Source organism: Lissotriton vulgaris, chromosome 9, assembly GCF_964263255.1.
Source record: "Lissotriton vulgaris chromosome 9, aLisVul1.2, whole genome shotgun sequence".
Classification (NCBI taxonomy): domain Eukaryota; kingdom Metazoa; phylum Chordata; class Amphibia; order Caudata; family Salamandridae; genus Lissotriton; species Lissotriton vulgaris.
In genome coordinates this window covers 594,324,871-594,340,121 of record NC_141697.1, presented here as the reverse complement: position 1 = coordinate 594,340,121, position 15,251 = coordinate 594,324,871, and the positions used below count along the sequence as shown (strand labels likewise).

Here is a 15,251-nt window from a genome sequence, read left to right as displayed (position 1 = left end):
CCACCACACAGCTCCACCGAAGCACCCACCACACAGCTCCACCGATGCATCCACCACACAGCTCCGCCGATGCACCCACCACACAGCTCCACCGAGGCACCCAACACACAGCTCCACCGATTCACCCACCACACAGCTCCACAGATGCACCCGCCTCACAGCTACACCGAAGCACCAACCACACAGCTCCACCGATGCACCCACCACACAGCTCCGCCGAGGCACCCACCACACAGCTCCGCCGAGGCACCCACCACACAGCTCCGCCGAGGCACCCACCACACAGCTCCACAGATGCACCCACCACACAGCTCCACCGAAGCACCTACCACACAGCTCCACCGATGCTCCAACTTAGCTCCACCTATGCAGCCACCACACAGCTCCAACAATGCACCCACTAAGCTCAACCGATGCACTCACCACTCAGCGCAACCACAGCGTCACTCAGCGCAACCACAGCATTACTCAGCACCACCACAACATCATTCAGCCCAACCACAGCATCACTTAGCGCAACCACAGCATCACTGGTTCAAATATGTTCTTTCAATGTTTCAAGCTGTTTTCAAGCATTCACGCTTTATTACAAATCACAAAAAGATGTTAATATTTCACTTCTGTTCTTGGATTTTCGTCACAATAAAAAACACTGAACATAATCTTCACAAAAGTTATTTACAAAAGTTTAAGCTATTGCCATTACAAATTAAATAAATTATTTAAGTATTAATTATTTAAAAACATTAAAAGCCATTGTTATTTGTAATATCAATACATCTACGTCACGTAAATACAAAACATGTTGCATTACAAATGCTATAGGTGTCACATTTGCAAAAGTTATAACTATTGGCGTTGTAAATGACAAAGTTATTAATTTAGCTATTTTAAAAAATGACACATAAATAAAAAAAAATCATTTATAAGACCAATAGCTCAAACTTTTCTAATGCGAGCCTTATTGCATTTCCAATGCTTGTTCATTCTAATCTAGGACTTCTATTTCAGATTTATAATGGGATAAATAAGACTGAACATCCCAGGATGCAAAGAAAACAAGCAGGGGCAAAGCCAATAGCTCTCGCATTTTGACCTGTTGGCAGTATTTTTTGATGATGCTATGCAGCATAAGGAAACAGAAGTACTAAACAAAAGAATGAGAAAGACTGCAATAATGTAAGCAAGCAAATGATGCGTTGGCAGCTTATTGTGATGACTATTTGATATGAGACTGCTGCCATTTTGTATCTTTTTTTATTTACTATTACAAAATTGTTCACGCCACTTGGATGGTAAATTGAAAAAAAAAGAATTTCAAACTTGTGCAAGCAGCCTGGCAGAAAATAGCTGCTGACCCTTCCATGAAACTCAAATGTGTGCGTATGTGTGTGAGCGTGCACGCAACGGAAGAGTGGGCGGGAAGAAGTCAAAACGGTGAAGCAATGGAGGAGCTCAAGGCGGGGAAATAAATAAACAAAAAAATAAGAAAATAAGAAAGAGCTATGGATGAGCAGGGGTTGAGGGTTGCAGGGAGTTACATCGAGTATGCAGAGTGGAGAATGTATTTGAGGGGAAAGCAAAGCAGCACATGAGGGAGAGCACATGAAAATTCATGCACACATGGAGTCCTGAAAGAAAAAGAAACAAGCATTTACAATGTAATGGTGTCGTCTTTGTTAAAGTTAGAGCTATTGGCATTGCTCATGACATTATTTTTGTTTTTAAAACATATAAATAAATGACATTGTCATTTACAATGCCAATAGTTTAATCTCTCGCAAATGCGAGACCTATTGCATTTGCACCCACACTCAGAGCCACACACACACACAGAGCCACATATACACACAGAGCCACACCCACACAGAGCCACACACACACAGAGCCACACACACAGAGCCACACACACACAGCCACACACACACACACAGCCACACACACAGAGCCACACACAGACAGCCACACACACACAGCCACACACACACACAGCCACACACACACACAGTAACACATACACAGCCACACACAGCCACACACACACACACACAGCTACACACACACACAGCCACACACACACAGCCACACACACATCCACACACACACACACAGAGCCACACACACAGACAGAGCCACAAACAGAGCCACACACACAGACAGAGCCACACACACAGACAGAGCCACACACACACAGACAGAGCCCCACACACACATAGACAGAGCCACACACACACACACACAGACAGCCACACACACACACACAGACAGAGCCACAGACAGAGCCACACACACACAGACAGAGCCACACACACACACAGACAGAGCCACACACACACACAGACAGAGCCACACACACAGAGTCACACACACAGAGCCACACACACAGAGCCACACACACACAGAGCCACACACACACACAGACAGAGCCAGCCTAATGGTACTAATAAATGACACTCTTACTACTGCTCTGAACGCATGAGTAAATGAAATGCTAAAGGTGAGTCACTCAGCTACGCCTCTGAGAGCACCAGTACTGTGGGACACCATAGAGAGACAGTACCACGGACAGAGGTTACTGCACGCATGGTAACCAATGACTGCCTCAGAACCCCTAGAAAACGTCTTTCGTAGTCCGGCAGCGCTTTAAATAGCAAACAGCAGAGTCTGCTGACTTGTTCAGACTTTTTACGTTAATTTTGGACACCATATTAGAAGTGCATCATGGAAACACTGGCCGGGAAGGTGTAGCTGGACCCAATAGGGTCATGTGTCAAACGCCTCCCAAGGGGGGGAACCCCACAAGCCCGCAAAAAGTGAAGGGGGGTGCTCCGGATTGGGTGCCCCAAACAAGCAGCTAGCCACCCAATCGGAGCAGAGAGGCAAGTGGCAGGGGGGGTTCAAAAAGGGACGTTAAGCTCCTGTTGGGACATAGAAACCTCCATCTTATTGGAATCACCTCGTTGCTGCCAGATTCGCATTGGAGTCACTGCACCCTGCTCCTAGAGAAGCCAGAGGAGCATCGGGAATGAGGAAGTACGGCGCCGAGCAAACAGCAGGACTTCTGAGCGGTGAGGAAGAGAACCAGCCAGGGCAGCACAGTGGTGGACGGCAAAGGAAATAGCTCTGAACCCGCAGGAACCGGTCCTCGACCTTGAGGAAGCCAGTGGCGGTCACTGACAGGCTGGACATCGTGCAACGCTGTGACTAGTTTTCCTGTGGTAACCAGGCAACGAGTGTGGAGTGGCCTGCTCGAGGACGTTGGGATCCTGCAAGATCTTCCGCCTTTGAACTGGGGGCGCAGGTTCAAGTATCATCGTCGGCAAACTGTGATTGGGGACAGTGTGCACAAGACCACATCGCGGTTTGCACGAACCCAGGACAAGCGCTGCCAGGCTTATGTGGCAGAGGAGCTTCAGGAGTTTTTTGTCTAGGAGAGCAAGTCGCACAGCACAGCGAGAGGAAACCATCAAGCGGAGCCACAGCACAAAGCCGAGCAGAGGCCCCGCCCACTAGAGGAAAAGCAAAACAGGCATCCCAGCTATGGCAGGGAGACGCAGGGAAAGAACATGGCTGCAAAGATTGCATGAGCAGTCCATTCTGAGAAGGTTCTTCTTAAAGCTCTAGGGAAAACAAACAACGATACAACATTGAATTAGGTAACCGCTAGCTGCCGCTGTCACAATTAAACTGACCCCCCCTACTGCTTTACACAAAGTACCTCTCAAAACCTTTCCACTGCCATAAGTCACACATTTAAAGGCCTGCCCACGCTGTCCGGCAGAGGTGGCTGATTTCCAGCACATGTTCTGGTCCTGCCCGGCTCTGGGCTCCTTCTGGCAAGGAGTGGTGGAGAATCTGCGGGAGGTCACTGAGAGGGATTTGCAACCCACAATGGCACACTGCGTCCTACACTGGTTCCCACACACATCGAAAAACAAAATCACTAGTAAGTTCCTAGATCTGGGTCTGCTGCTAGCGAAGCGAGCCATAACGTCCCAATGGAAAGCAAATAGGGGGCCCACAGTGGAGAGGTGGCGAGCGGAGCTCACTAAATGGGCCAGCTGTGAGGGGGAGATACGTCTGCAACTGGCACTTAGGGCAGGCACTGATACTGCTCTGGAACGGGCCCGGGCCTGGGGGCGGTTGGTACTGGAACTCACGCTGCCGACCTCTGACAGCGAGGGCTCCCCCGCAGGAAGCCCTGGTCCTTAGACACCATGGCTTGGGTGGGTACCAGTCCCGGATCCATCCTGGAATCGCCCCGCGCCCCACGTGTTGACTGCACTTTCCTACTGCTTAATCCTGATTGTCGGTCTCGGACCTGCTCTGTCCGCGGAGAAATCGAGCTTTCTCTTGTGGACCTCTGACACGCCAGGGGGGAGGGGTGGAGGATAGGGGGGTAAGAGATGGTGGGGTTTAGGTGGGGGGGGCTGAGAGGAGGGTAGAAAGTTGTTTCTTATTGTTCAATGCTCCCTGGAACAAGTAAAGGGGGAACCGGATGGTTGGAAACGCAGCCATATGCACTACCTGAGAAACAGCTATTTGTGAGTGCCCATATAGATCTTAGCGAATAATGCCCTACTGTATATTGCCGCTCGACCTCCGGGGTGTGAGCTGAATGGCCCTGTTAGACTAAGTTTTCCATATCAGAACGTTTGTACCACGAAAGTATGATGCTGCCCTCATAGGGGGCTAGTTTGTACATGTATTCCAGCTGCAATAAAAATTCTTTTACAAAAAAAAAATAAGCCACACATTTAAAAGCCCATTTGAGGAAAAGTAAAATGGCCCGGTTTCTCATCCAATTTAGGGTCATCTCGTATTTATTTATGCGATTTTATATAGCGCTTACATTACCAGGTGTAAGGCGCTTTACATGAGACGATGCGTAATGGCGACTTGCACCTTCTGCAGCGCTGCCGATACCCAACCCCTGCCGTGTAAAGGCCAAGCTCGGTCTCAGAGGACGCATCGCGCAAACTACAAAGGCATCTAGAGCCTTGCTCGGCCGTAGAGTAAATGGCAACACCCTCACCTGCTCCTCCTATTCTAACACCCGCTCCTCAGTTTCCAGGAAGCCCGGAAATGATCGCTGCTGATCAAAGCCCCAGGCACCTAGGGGATGCCCATGATCCGATAAACAGCTACAATTGTGACTAAAATGGCGGAGAGGAACATATACAAGTGAGCAAACGTCCACTCCACGTCAGCCAAATCTTTTCACAAAACTACTCCAGGAGGCGAGAGGGGCAGGGTTTACCCTCGCTACCAGATCCCAGTGATGTTTTAAGCCCCGTCCTTTTCAGACTGGGGGGCGTGTTTTTAAGTGAGAAAGTCCCTAGGTAGAACAAAACTAAAAAACACGCCCCCCAATCCAAAAAAGATGGGGCTTAGATCGTCACTGGGACCTCTTCTCCAATGGCTGGCCGCCGTTTAGGAAGCCAACCAATGGAGAAGAGGGGCGGGGTTTACCCTCACTACTAAGAAACATAAAATATCGCCAGTAAGACTGCGCATGTGCGCAGCCTACGCTAGCCGAGACCTAAAAAGTAGCTTCCTGAATGTGAACAGCGGAAGGATACAAGCTATCCAATCAAAAGAATGTTAAAGAGGGGGACAGGATAAATGCTAAAAGAGATAGAAAGCCATTGAATAAGAAGTGAGCTAATGAGAGTGACAAGAAGCCAACCAATAGTAGTCAATGGGCTGCCATATGTCAACTTTAAATGTTGGTGTGAATCACACAAGGTCTTTCTCAAACAGACAGCTAAAAGGTATCTGCAGGCAAGACATTAAAATCTGAACAGGAGAAGCCAGTTAGGAGTGGACCTGGAAAACCTGTCCGAGTCCTGTCAGGTCTGAAGCCAGGATAGTTTTGGGAGCCTGTCCCCAAAGGATAACTACATGACAGGAAGGTACTCCCATCCAACAATAGCTTTAAAAAATGTCAAAATATAGTGAGATATCAAAAAATGAAACACACTTGCCAGTATTTTAAAAATATTCTTCCTTGACAGCTATTTGCGATGAGTATTAGAAACGAGTGCCATTAAAAGCTCAGTGAGAGAGGAATATTGGGAGTTTTTCAGGCAATGTCTGTCAAGTGGTGTTTTGAAAGCGCTCCTGGACAATAAAATTGATGAAAAATGACTAGAACTTAAATTAAATTATACATAGAGCGTATATTTCCCATCAAAGGCATTTCCTGGGCAAATGTGTGACGAATGCTGCATTTGTAGGATCATTTTACTAAAAACCTTGAACAGCCCTGAAAGGGTTTTAAAAGTCGCTCTAAAGACATTGGCACAGTTATGAGCACATGGGCATGATGCATACAAAACAAACATATTGTGCACTGACAGTCAGCACTACACTGATTGTACTTGGCTCCTTCAGGAGAGACCTCAATGGAACATTCAGCAGGAAAGAAAGACAAGGTAGGCATAGATTGCTGGGGGTATATGGCAAAGCTTAAGAAGTGAGTGGGCTATGTGTCCATTTACACTGGTCAAAAGGAGCTAGTACTAGCCAGGCAGCCGCCTATTCTTCATTCCGAAGTCTTCGCCCAAGTGGTCAATTTGTGCAGGTCATTGGAGGTGAGGGCACAAAAACTCATTTTTAGGGACTTCATTTTCATCATAAGACTTTGACCCAGAACAAAAGAGGAAGGGGTACCTACCGTAGAAAAGAAAGATAGGGAAACAGTTACAAAAGGGAATAATCAGGGTTGAAGAACCTGCAAGAGTAAGAAAAGAGGCAGGAAGAGTAGGGTGGTGTAAGAAAGAGGCACAAGGTGTCATCAAATCCTTGGCATCCTGGCTATTCGGTAATGTTGTGCCGGCCTCCTAAGAAACACCTTCGGCCCCTACACTCATTTTTATATTTAGCAGTGAAGCACTGCGTGGACCCCAAATCACTCACCAGGATCAGCAGTGATCCATTTTAGGCAGAGATCCTCACTCTTTACTGTAGTTTAGTTGGACCATATACTTGTTTGTTCTTATTGACATGGTCCAGGTGTCCATGGTCACCATTCTGTCTCACTGGCCTAGTCTTTCTATCCGCAACATTGTGTCTCTATGTCCTCATTTTCCAGTGCCGTTGATCCTGTGTAACTTTCAATGCTCTGGTCTGTGAGACTCTGTGCCTGTATCCCTATGCCCCATTGTCAGTGTTTCAGTCTGCCTCCCAATGTCAGTGTCATTATTAAGGTCCTTGTGTCAGGGTCCTATCATTGTCCCTTTAACAGTGCCAGTGACTCAATGTCCACATGTTTCTTTGACAGTTTGTGTCCCTGTGTCAGTGCCGCAGAGTCAATGTGCTTATATCAACATATGCGTCATTGTCCAAGTGTCACCTTGGCAATGTCAGTGTCCATGAAACTTTAACTGTCCCAGTATCAGTGTTTCACAGCATCTGAGGCTTTGTGCCAGTGGCACCAATGGATCTCTCAAAGTACCTGCTACCGTTCCAATTGCGCTTCTGCTAGCCCTGGGTTCCAATATCCATGTATTAATCAGAGGCGGCTCCTCCGATATAGAGGATGAGTGTCCCCCCCCGTCAGCAGTCTCAAAAGGTAAAAAAACGAAAATAAAACGTGTTTATTATAGTTTTATTTTTGCTCTAAGGCTTGGGGGCGGAGCTATCACGGGGTGGCAGTCACATGAGTAGTGGTGGGCACTGTTATCTGTGTGCATGACGGTTTGGACAACTGTCTCAGGTCGGTCACATCATTATGTGCAGTAAAGCTGTCTCCAACCCGAGCTGCCTTGCTGGGTTGGAGACAGCAGGCACATGCTTCCATTCTCCCTGGGTGTGCAAATCGAATTCGCTCAGGCCAATCCTGACGCTGCTCTCATAAAATGAGAGCAGCATCAGGATTGGCCTCAGGGGAGTCAGAGAGCCTGTGCTGCCTGCAGTGGAGCCTGAAAATTGGAAGAGCGACGATGCATCTTGCAAGTTCTTATTTGTATTTCTTTTTTGCCGTTATCTGTCGTTGTCCCCTTCCCCCTGCCCCACCCCTCTTTCCTGACACCAACCACCACTGGAATTAATACCAGCGCTCTTGTGTCACTGCTGGGCTGGCAGTATCCCTCTGTGAGTGTTCCCCAATCAGTATTCATGTAGTGTCGCGTTCTAATCTAGGACCCCGATCAATACTGTGACCTTATGCCCCTATACGGCTATAATCCCTTTGTACCCCTATATTGGCATAAACGATCAAATGCATTATTCAGAAACTCGTCTCTGGCCTCACACGATCAGAGCCACATTTCAGAATCTCTTCCTCTGCAGCTTCCTCTGCAGCTCATTAGAGCAAATGACACAGCAGAAGCCACTATCTAAGATTCCTAGATTACACTCCGAGTTCTTCAACAAGATAAAAACTCAGCAACCTGGGAAATCCCCGCTTGCTATGTTTTGATTAGTAATAGAACTCTAATGAGCACTGAGAGACGATCACTTCCTAGTGACATCTTTATTGCCGTCTTATGTCCAAAAACTTACGTCAAACCAGGCACCTTTCAGGTATAAATATTACCAACGTTGCCTTAAGCAAACGCTGATGCTGATGCTATCGCTGCCTCAACAACATCGATGATAGCGATGGTGTGGTGAACATAGGAGCAGAACAGCTGTCCCCTGCAGAGCCCAGCAGATACAAGCTGCCCACGGACGCTGCCCCCCTCCTCCTCCTCCTCGACGCGCTGAGAGAGACGCTGTCTTTTCTCCTGCCGAGAAAATCCAGCTCCGGCGTTTCCAGCCTACTCTTGCGAGTGACTGGGATATCGAGTCCTGGAAGGAGATACAAGACCTCCAACATTCTATTCCAGAGGTATGGTGTTGACTAAACCCTTAGAGAGAATTCTTGAAGCAAACCTTGGCAAAACCAACTTAACTAAAACTGCAACTTACTTACTCCCTCCCACGTATTAGGCTTAGGTCAGGTACACTGGGGTAGGCGTAGTTAGAAGCACCAGTTGAGTACGTTAGCCTAATGTATATATGAATGTATATATGTTTTATTCATTTTAAACCATTGTATGGCTAAGAAACCATATCAATGCTTTTACAGTATTATTTCGCAATCCTCATTTTACTGTACGCACTTTTTATAATAACTAGTCTTGCAATTGTGGCAATTCATTTCTCTTGTATGAGAAGAAAGACTGTTCAATAAATAATACCTTTTTATTGAAAACGCCCGTCTCTCTATTCTCTACATATTGGTGAAAGTAATCTGCACAAAACTGACTGAGTAAAATAACAGTCTATTGTTTCACACGACTCTAGAGATTGACTCTTATTCTAAGGAGCAAAGTTGTCATGTTTATGCGGTTGTTGGAAAACTGAATCCCTTCTTGTCTGTACCAGGGAAGCTGATCACTTCCTATTCAGTCAAGAAAGTTTCCAGTGACCTCTGAGCTAGTTGGTAACAAACCCAATTAAGTTTAGCATAGTCAGTGGAGACCTGGAAGATCCGCACTTCTACGTCCATACTACTGTTTATGTTATTCCAATGCGCAGGGCCTATTGGGAAAATAGGAACTACACTACAGTAGAAGTATTGGTGGCTCAATATGTGCCTCACCCAGTAGTTTCCATGCGTCTGTTCTGGTGCTGTTGTGTCAGCGGCTCACTATCAATGCCTACATGCTGGTACCCTGGTGTTGTGTAGCTTCCTCGTGTTAGTGTTATAGCATCCTGTATCAGTGTCCCAATGCTGCTACGCTTTTGTCCTTGTTGCAAAGTTAACATTATGGACTTCTCAGTGTTCCTGGGTAGGTCTCTCCATTTCAGAGTTAGTGTATATGATTCAGTGTTGCTATGTTTGTCGTCCCCCCCCAGCATTCCCTTATCCAGGTAAGTGCCCATAATTCTCCATTTACCCAGGGTCAAAGCCCCAGTGTCAGTGTCTCAGCAGCAATGTCCTTGTGTCAGTACTGCTGTCATTGTCCATGTGCCAATGGCAGTATCGAAATGTCAGTGCCCTTATGTTAGTGTCTTTCTGTCATTTCAATGTCCTGGTGTTGTGTCCGAGCGTCAGTATTTAAGTGTGACTATCCTTGTGTCCCCTTGGCAAACTCCCAGTCTCACTGCCCCTTGCCATTGTTCCAGCATCGATGGCTGTGCCTCTTGTTAGTTTTCCAGTGTCACTGTCTCCATAGCGGAGTAGTGTGGCTCACTGGTTAGAGCAGGCAGACCCTGATGCAGAGGTCAGACCCGGGACCAGGGTTCAATCCCCGACGCGGCAGGGTCATGAGCTCAAAATGTCCATGGACTCGATAATTCTCGCCTCGGTGCCTACTCGAATCATGGGCTCACACTCTGCAACTCTGGGCAATAGCTTGCTTAATCTTCACTGCGATGGGATGCATGGCTTTCACCTTGGGATGCCTATTAGGGGTTATCTCTCAGGGAAAAGCCAGGACGGGTTCCCAAAGCAAGCGCCTTGAGACCTTACAGTGAAAGGCGCTATATAAGAACGTATGATTTACGATTTAACAATGCCATGTCAGTGTTTTGGTCCCCGTGTCAGTGTTCTGGTGTCTGTGTCCTAGAGGCGGTACCCCAGTGCCAGTATCTCCATGCCTTTGTCTTTGTGTCATCGTCCCCATCTGTATCCGCCTGTCAGTACATGAATGTCTCCTCCCCCAGGTCAGTGTCCCTCTCGATTTACGGTATTGTATCCCAATGTCAACATCCATGTGTCATGTTGTCGCTGTGTCAGTGTCCCAGTGAAACTCTCCAATACCAGTGTCCCAGCATTAGTGATTGTACCCGTATCAGTGCTCCTGTGTCACTGTTACCATGTCAGCATTGCTGGTCCTGTTTCAGCGTCCCCTGTGCCAGTGACCTGTTGATTTGCCTGTGTCCATTTGTCAATGTCCCATGTCAGTGTCCACTTGATAGTGTCCTAGTGTCAGTCTGCTTTTTGTTTGCTGTGTCCATATCAATCTCCCCATGTCACTATGGATGCTCCTGTGGCAGTAAGGCAGGTACAGTGTTGATGCCCCCTTGTCAGTAGTCTTGTTTCGTTGTTGGTGCCCCTGTATCAACCTTGTAGTCCCACATAATTTCATTGTTGCTAATAAACTATTTATTCCAAGGACTTGGAGGATGGATGAGCCCTGGGGGCTGAGGACAAGATGGGGAGTTCTGGTGATCTAAAATATGAACCAGGTGATGAGTATTTTAGAAAGGATAACTTGACAAACGTGTTGAATAATAGGGCGTATTTCCTGCATTTTAGCACAACACAGTGCACCAACTAAAGGTGCTGTGCTGTATTGCACAAGGGAGAGAAAGCAGCGCATAGCCAAGTTTACTAAAAATGGCTTGCTGCTGCACTCTTCGCCTGCACGGGTGCACAGACAGGCTATCTAGGGTCACTTGTATGTCTTTGCACCATGATGAAAAGGAGTGAGTGGTACTCGAAGTCTACCCTTCCAGTACAAAATCATACTCTTATACAATGTTTATACCATTCCAGATATTGGATTTGTGCTGTAAAATACAGCACACATGAAATGTGTGAACTGTTTGGAGAAATCTTTTTATTTTCCCAAATATTTCAAACTTTTTATTTGCGCATGCTTCCATGAGACAAAGCCTGGTCTGGCTATCTTTGTAGATCGGGCTTTGTGTAAAAAAAGACGGGTGCTGGCATTATAACGCCCACATACCAACCATGATCGATCCAAGTTGGATTAGTAAATAAAACATTTTAAAAGTAGTGCAAAGGTGTTTTTCCTTTTTTTGGAGGCGTGGGTGGGGGTAAGCAACACAGAGGTCATGGGTGGGGAAGGAAGTAATACAGAGGGTGGAGCAGCATGGTGGGCTGAAGCAAGATGGATGGCCAGGGGCTATATCAACATGGAGGGGACAGGTGGAGAAGCAATGTGGAGGGCAGCAAACTCCGGCAAAAGAGAGGTTTGTGTAGACTGGGAAGGAAAGAGAAGCACACAGACTAGAGAGACAGGAGCATGGAAGACCAGAATACAAAAATTGACAGCTGGAAAAAACATGCATGCTTGTGAAGTGCTTCAGTTGTTTAAAAGTGAGCAATGTAAGAACATAAGTAATGCATTCATGCTCTACGGGAGGGCCAAACACAAGAAGAGGAAGTGATGTTGACACAACTTGACAAATACAAATCAAAGCAAACACTACAAAAAATAAAAATAAAACATATGAGAGTGACCATAAAGCCAAACAATGAAAAGCAATGGGCGGGCTCTAAGCCCACTGTAAGGAGAAAATAGGTATTTTCGTCAGATGATAGCTTACATTATCTGGTTGGAGAGACCCAAAAGGGTAGAGTTAAAATATAGGTTTCACTAATGAATACATTACAGCGACTTATGTTTATCCTCCTATATTCACACTGAGTTATGTAGATGACCATGCAGGACCAGTTGCACATATCATTTGAAAATTAAAAGAAGGGTTTGAAGTTTAGTTTGCGTCACCATGCAGTGCGGGTCTTTCGTTTTAACTTGCATGCTGCACATATCCTGGGGTGAACAAAGTGTTATAATGAGCTAACCTTTTGTTTTGAAAACTATCTCATGATCTTGACCTGTGCATCTTGCTTGCAGCCAATTGCATATTGGGGAAGGGCTCTGCAGCCATTATTAGGGGGGGTGCCTAGCTCCTTGAGGGCCCACTGCTTATGTGGCTATGACCCTGGCTGATGCAATCCTTCTCTGTACAAGATGTGGAGTAGTAAAGCTAACACTGAGGGCAAGCCCCCACCCCTCCTTATATAGGTGGTGTAAGTAGAGGTGGTGTAAGTAGTCGTGCTGCAGCACCACCACAGTCCCTTCCTCACCCAGCATAAGGCAGTAACAAAGGAACTGAAATGACAGCCCATGTTTTATCTTTCTTTGTTGCAGTAAATGGCGACTTCGCTGGGGGCCATCTTCCTTCAGACTGCAGCGGTGAAGGCACACGCAAGGCTGGGAACCTCCAACTCAGCTCCTCACAGACGCTTTCCGGGAAGGACTTACTCTCTAGATGCAGGTACGTGAGGCTCTGATCGTTCTACTCACATACACCGTGCCTGATAGGAGCACAACTTGTACTTGGCTTCAAACGCTTGGGTAGACTGAGTATCTATCTCACTGCAGGAATACAGCAGTTTCTGCTCCTTTTACTGCAAAAGTAACGTTCCAGCTGGCAGTTGTGTTCCATGTGCCACCACTGTGCAGTCAAAACAAATTCTTAGGCACTTGGATAGAGGGCTTGAAATCAGACACTTGGAGCTGACCCTTAACCGCATCGCTGCGGCGGTTATTTTTCCGCTACGCTGCTTTTTTCGAAAAGCCGCGTTAGATGACGAGCTCAGCTCGTCATCCGCACACGACCACCGTGGCTGATGACGAGCTGAGCTCGTCATCAGCATCAAAGGGGTTAAGATGGCAGGATGGGGGTCTACTCTCAGCAGTTGTATCAAATCTCCCCTTGGGAAGTCAATGGTCCACACTCATATGATCTGCAAACATTTACTCACGCAGCCATCAAGCTTGCACCACAACTAAACGTCGGTCATCAAAACCAGTACAACATAAGTATCAAAATGCACAGAGTTTTAATGACATGTTCGCCAACACTCTATCTAATATACAGATTGAACATATGAAAAATGTGCCAGCATTCAACGGTCAACATGATTTAAAAAATATATATTTTTATTAGAACAGGAGAAAAATAGGTAAAGCAAATATTTTACATGTCGGTTTACATATCAAATAGCAAGGCCAATATATTAAACAAGCATGTTCAACAATTTATAAAGAGCATTTCACATTACATTTTCAAAAAGCAACTGATAAAGAATCAGAGTCCCACAGTCCTTGGGTAAAAACCTCCTGACTAAACTATTTAATTTATTAAGCTACATTAAATAGAAGTAAAAGATAAAGTGCAAAGTGCAAAGATAAAGTGCAAAGTGCCATGTGCTAATATATATATATTTTTTTAGAAATACCCTACCTCCTACAAAATGCTACATGCAAATATGACTTGTATTTTACCTAATTCATCATCATCAGGCTTCGGCAATGAACCCATAAGGGAAAAAGGAACGCCAAATACCTCTAAATCTAGCTACTGCTCCTATACGTTTGACATAGGCCTCTTCAAGTTTATAAGTCCTAGTCATTTTTTATCTAGATGGGTATTATATTTTACCCCTCTGAAATTGTCTAAAATGTTTTTAACTTGCCCGAATAAATGTTTTTGTTGTAACAGAGAGGGGGAAGGGGGATGGCTACATATATTTTTTGAATATATTGATTTACAATATTTCTGGAAGAGGGTTTTTGAGGAAATGTCTTTGATTTTATCCTTGGAAATCTGTCCGTCAGCCATGTTGGTGTTATATGGTTCTTCAGCAGAAGGAAAATGCTTTACAAAAAATCAGCAATATTTTATATTAATTGCCATTGCAGTTGCTAGATCACTTGTTCTGCAAAACTGGAGAACCAGTTCACCACCTAGCATTGAACATTGGTTTAATAAAACGATCAACATGATGAAGGTTAAAGACACTTGACATTGCATCAATTGAAAATATAAAATGATAGCCCCACAGTACAGGGCACAGTATATAAAAAGATTAAAAACTCAGAAAAAAAGAAGAGAGAAACAAGTGAGACAACAAACATATGTCTATTCAAATGATTCTAGTCTGTAATGATCGTTGAACAGGATACATGATGTTTCAAAAGAGTAATCATCTATTGTATCACAATGTTGGACAGATTTAGAACACAGAGTACACCAACGCGTTTTGGTGAAATGTACAACTTGTTGCCACCTTCTCAGGACTAAATAGAAAACAATATCTCCCATCTCCCACGCATGTTCAGAATAAAAATCATTAAGTACCTGCATAAAAGATGTACATATATATATATATATCAACAAAAGATTCTCCCATACGAAGAAACGTACAACGACACGCCAGGAGTTGCTGTGCTTCAAATATTTAATCGGCAGCAAAAAACAAACAACGCGTTTCACCTCACGGCTTGTTCACGTTTGTTGTGAACTCAAAACAATAGTCCTTTTACATTCTCAATGAATACTCATAGAGGAAGGACTTCCTGTGCATAACCCCAAGTGAAATAAGTGCAGCGGACATGTTGGAACAGAAATTTTGACATTGTTAATAAGTCCATTGTTGAAAAATGATACTTCAAATCAAACTGTGGCATCTTTGGACTGGGGTGAATGTGTGACAT

The 15,251-nt window shown here is 45.5% G+C and overlaps 1 protein-coding gene across 1 annotated transcript in view; it reads left to right on the top strand.

The window, feature by feature from the left end:
• Positions 1–15,251, top strand: part of EML3 (EMAP like 3) — a 398,769-nt gene that overhangs the window by 75,216 nt on the left and 308,302 nt on the right. The window contains exon 3 of the mRNA XM_086938192.1: positions 12,900–13,026. Coding sequence (XP_086794318.1) covers positions 12,900–13,026 — 127 coding nt within the window. The remainder of the gene's footprint in view (positions 1–12,899; positions 13,027–15,251) is intronic.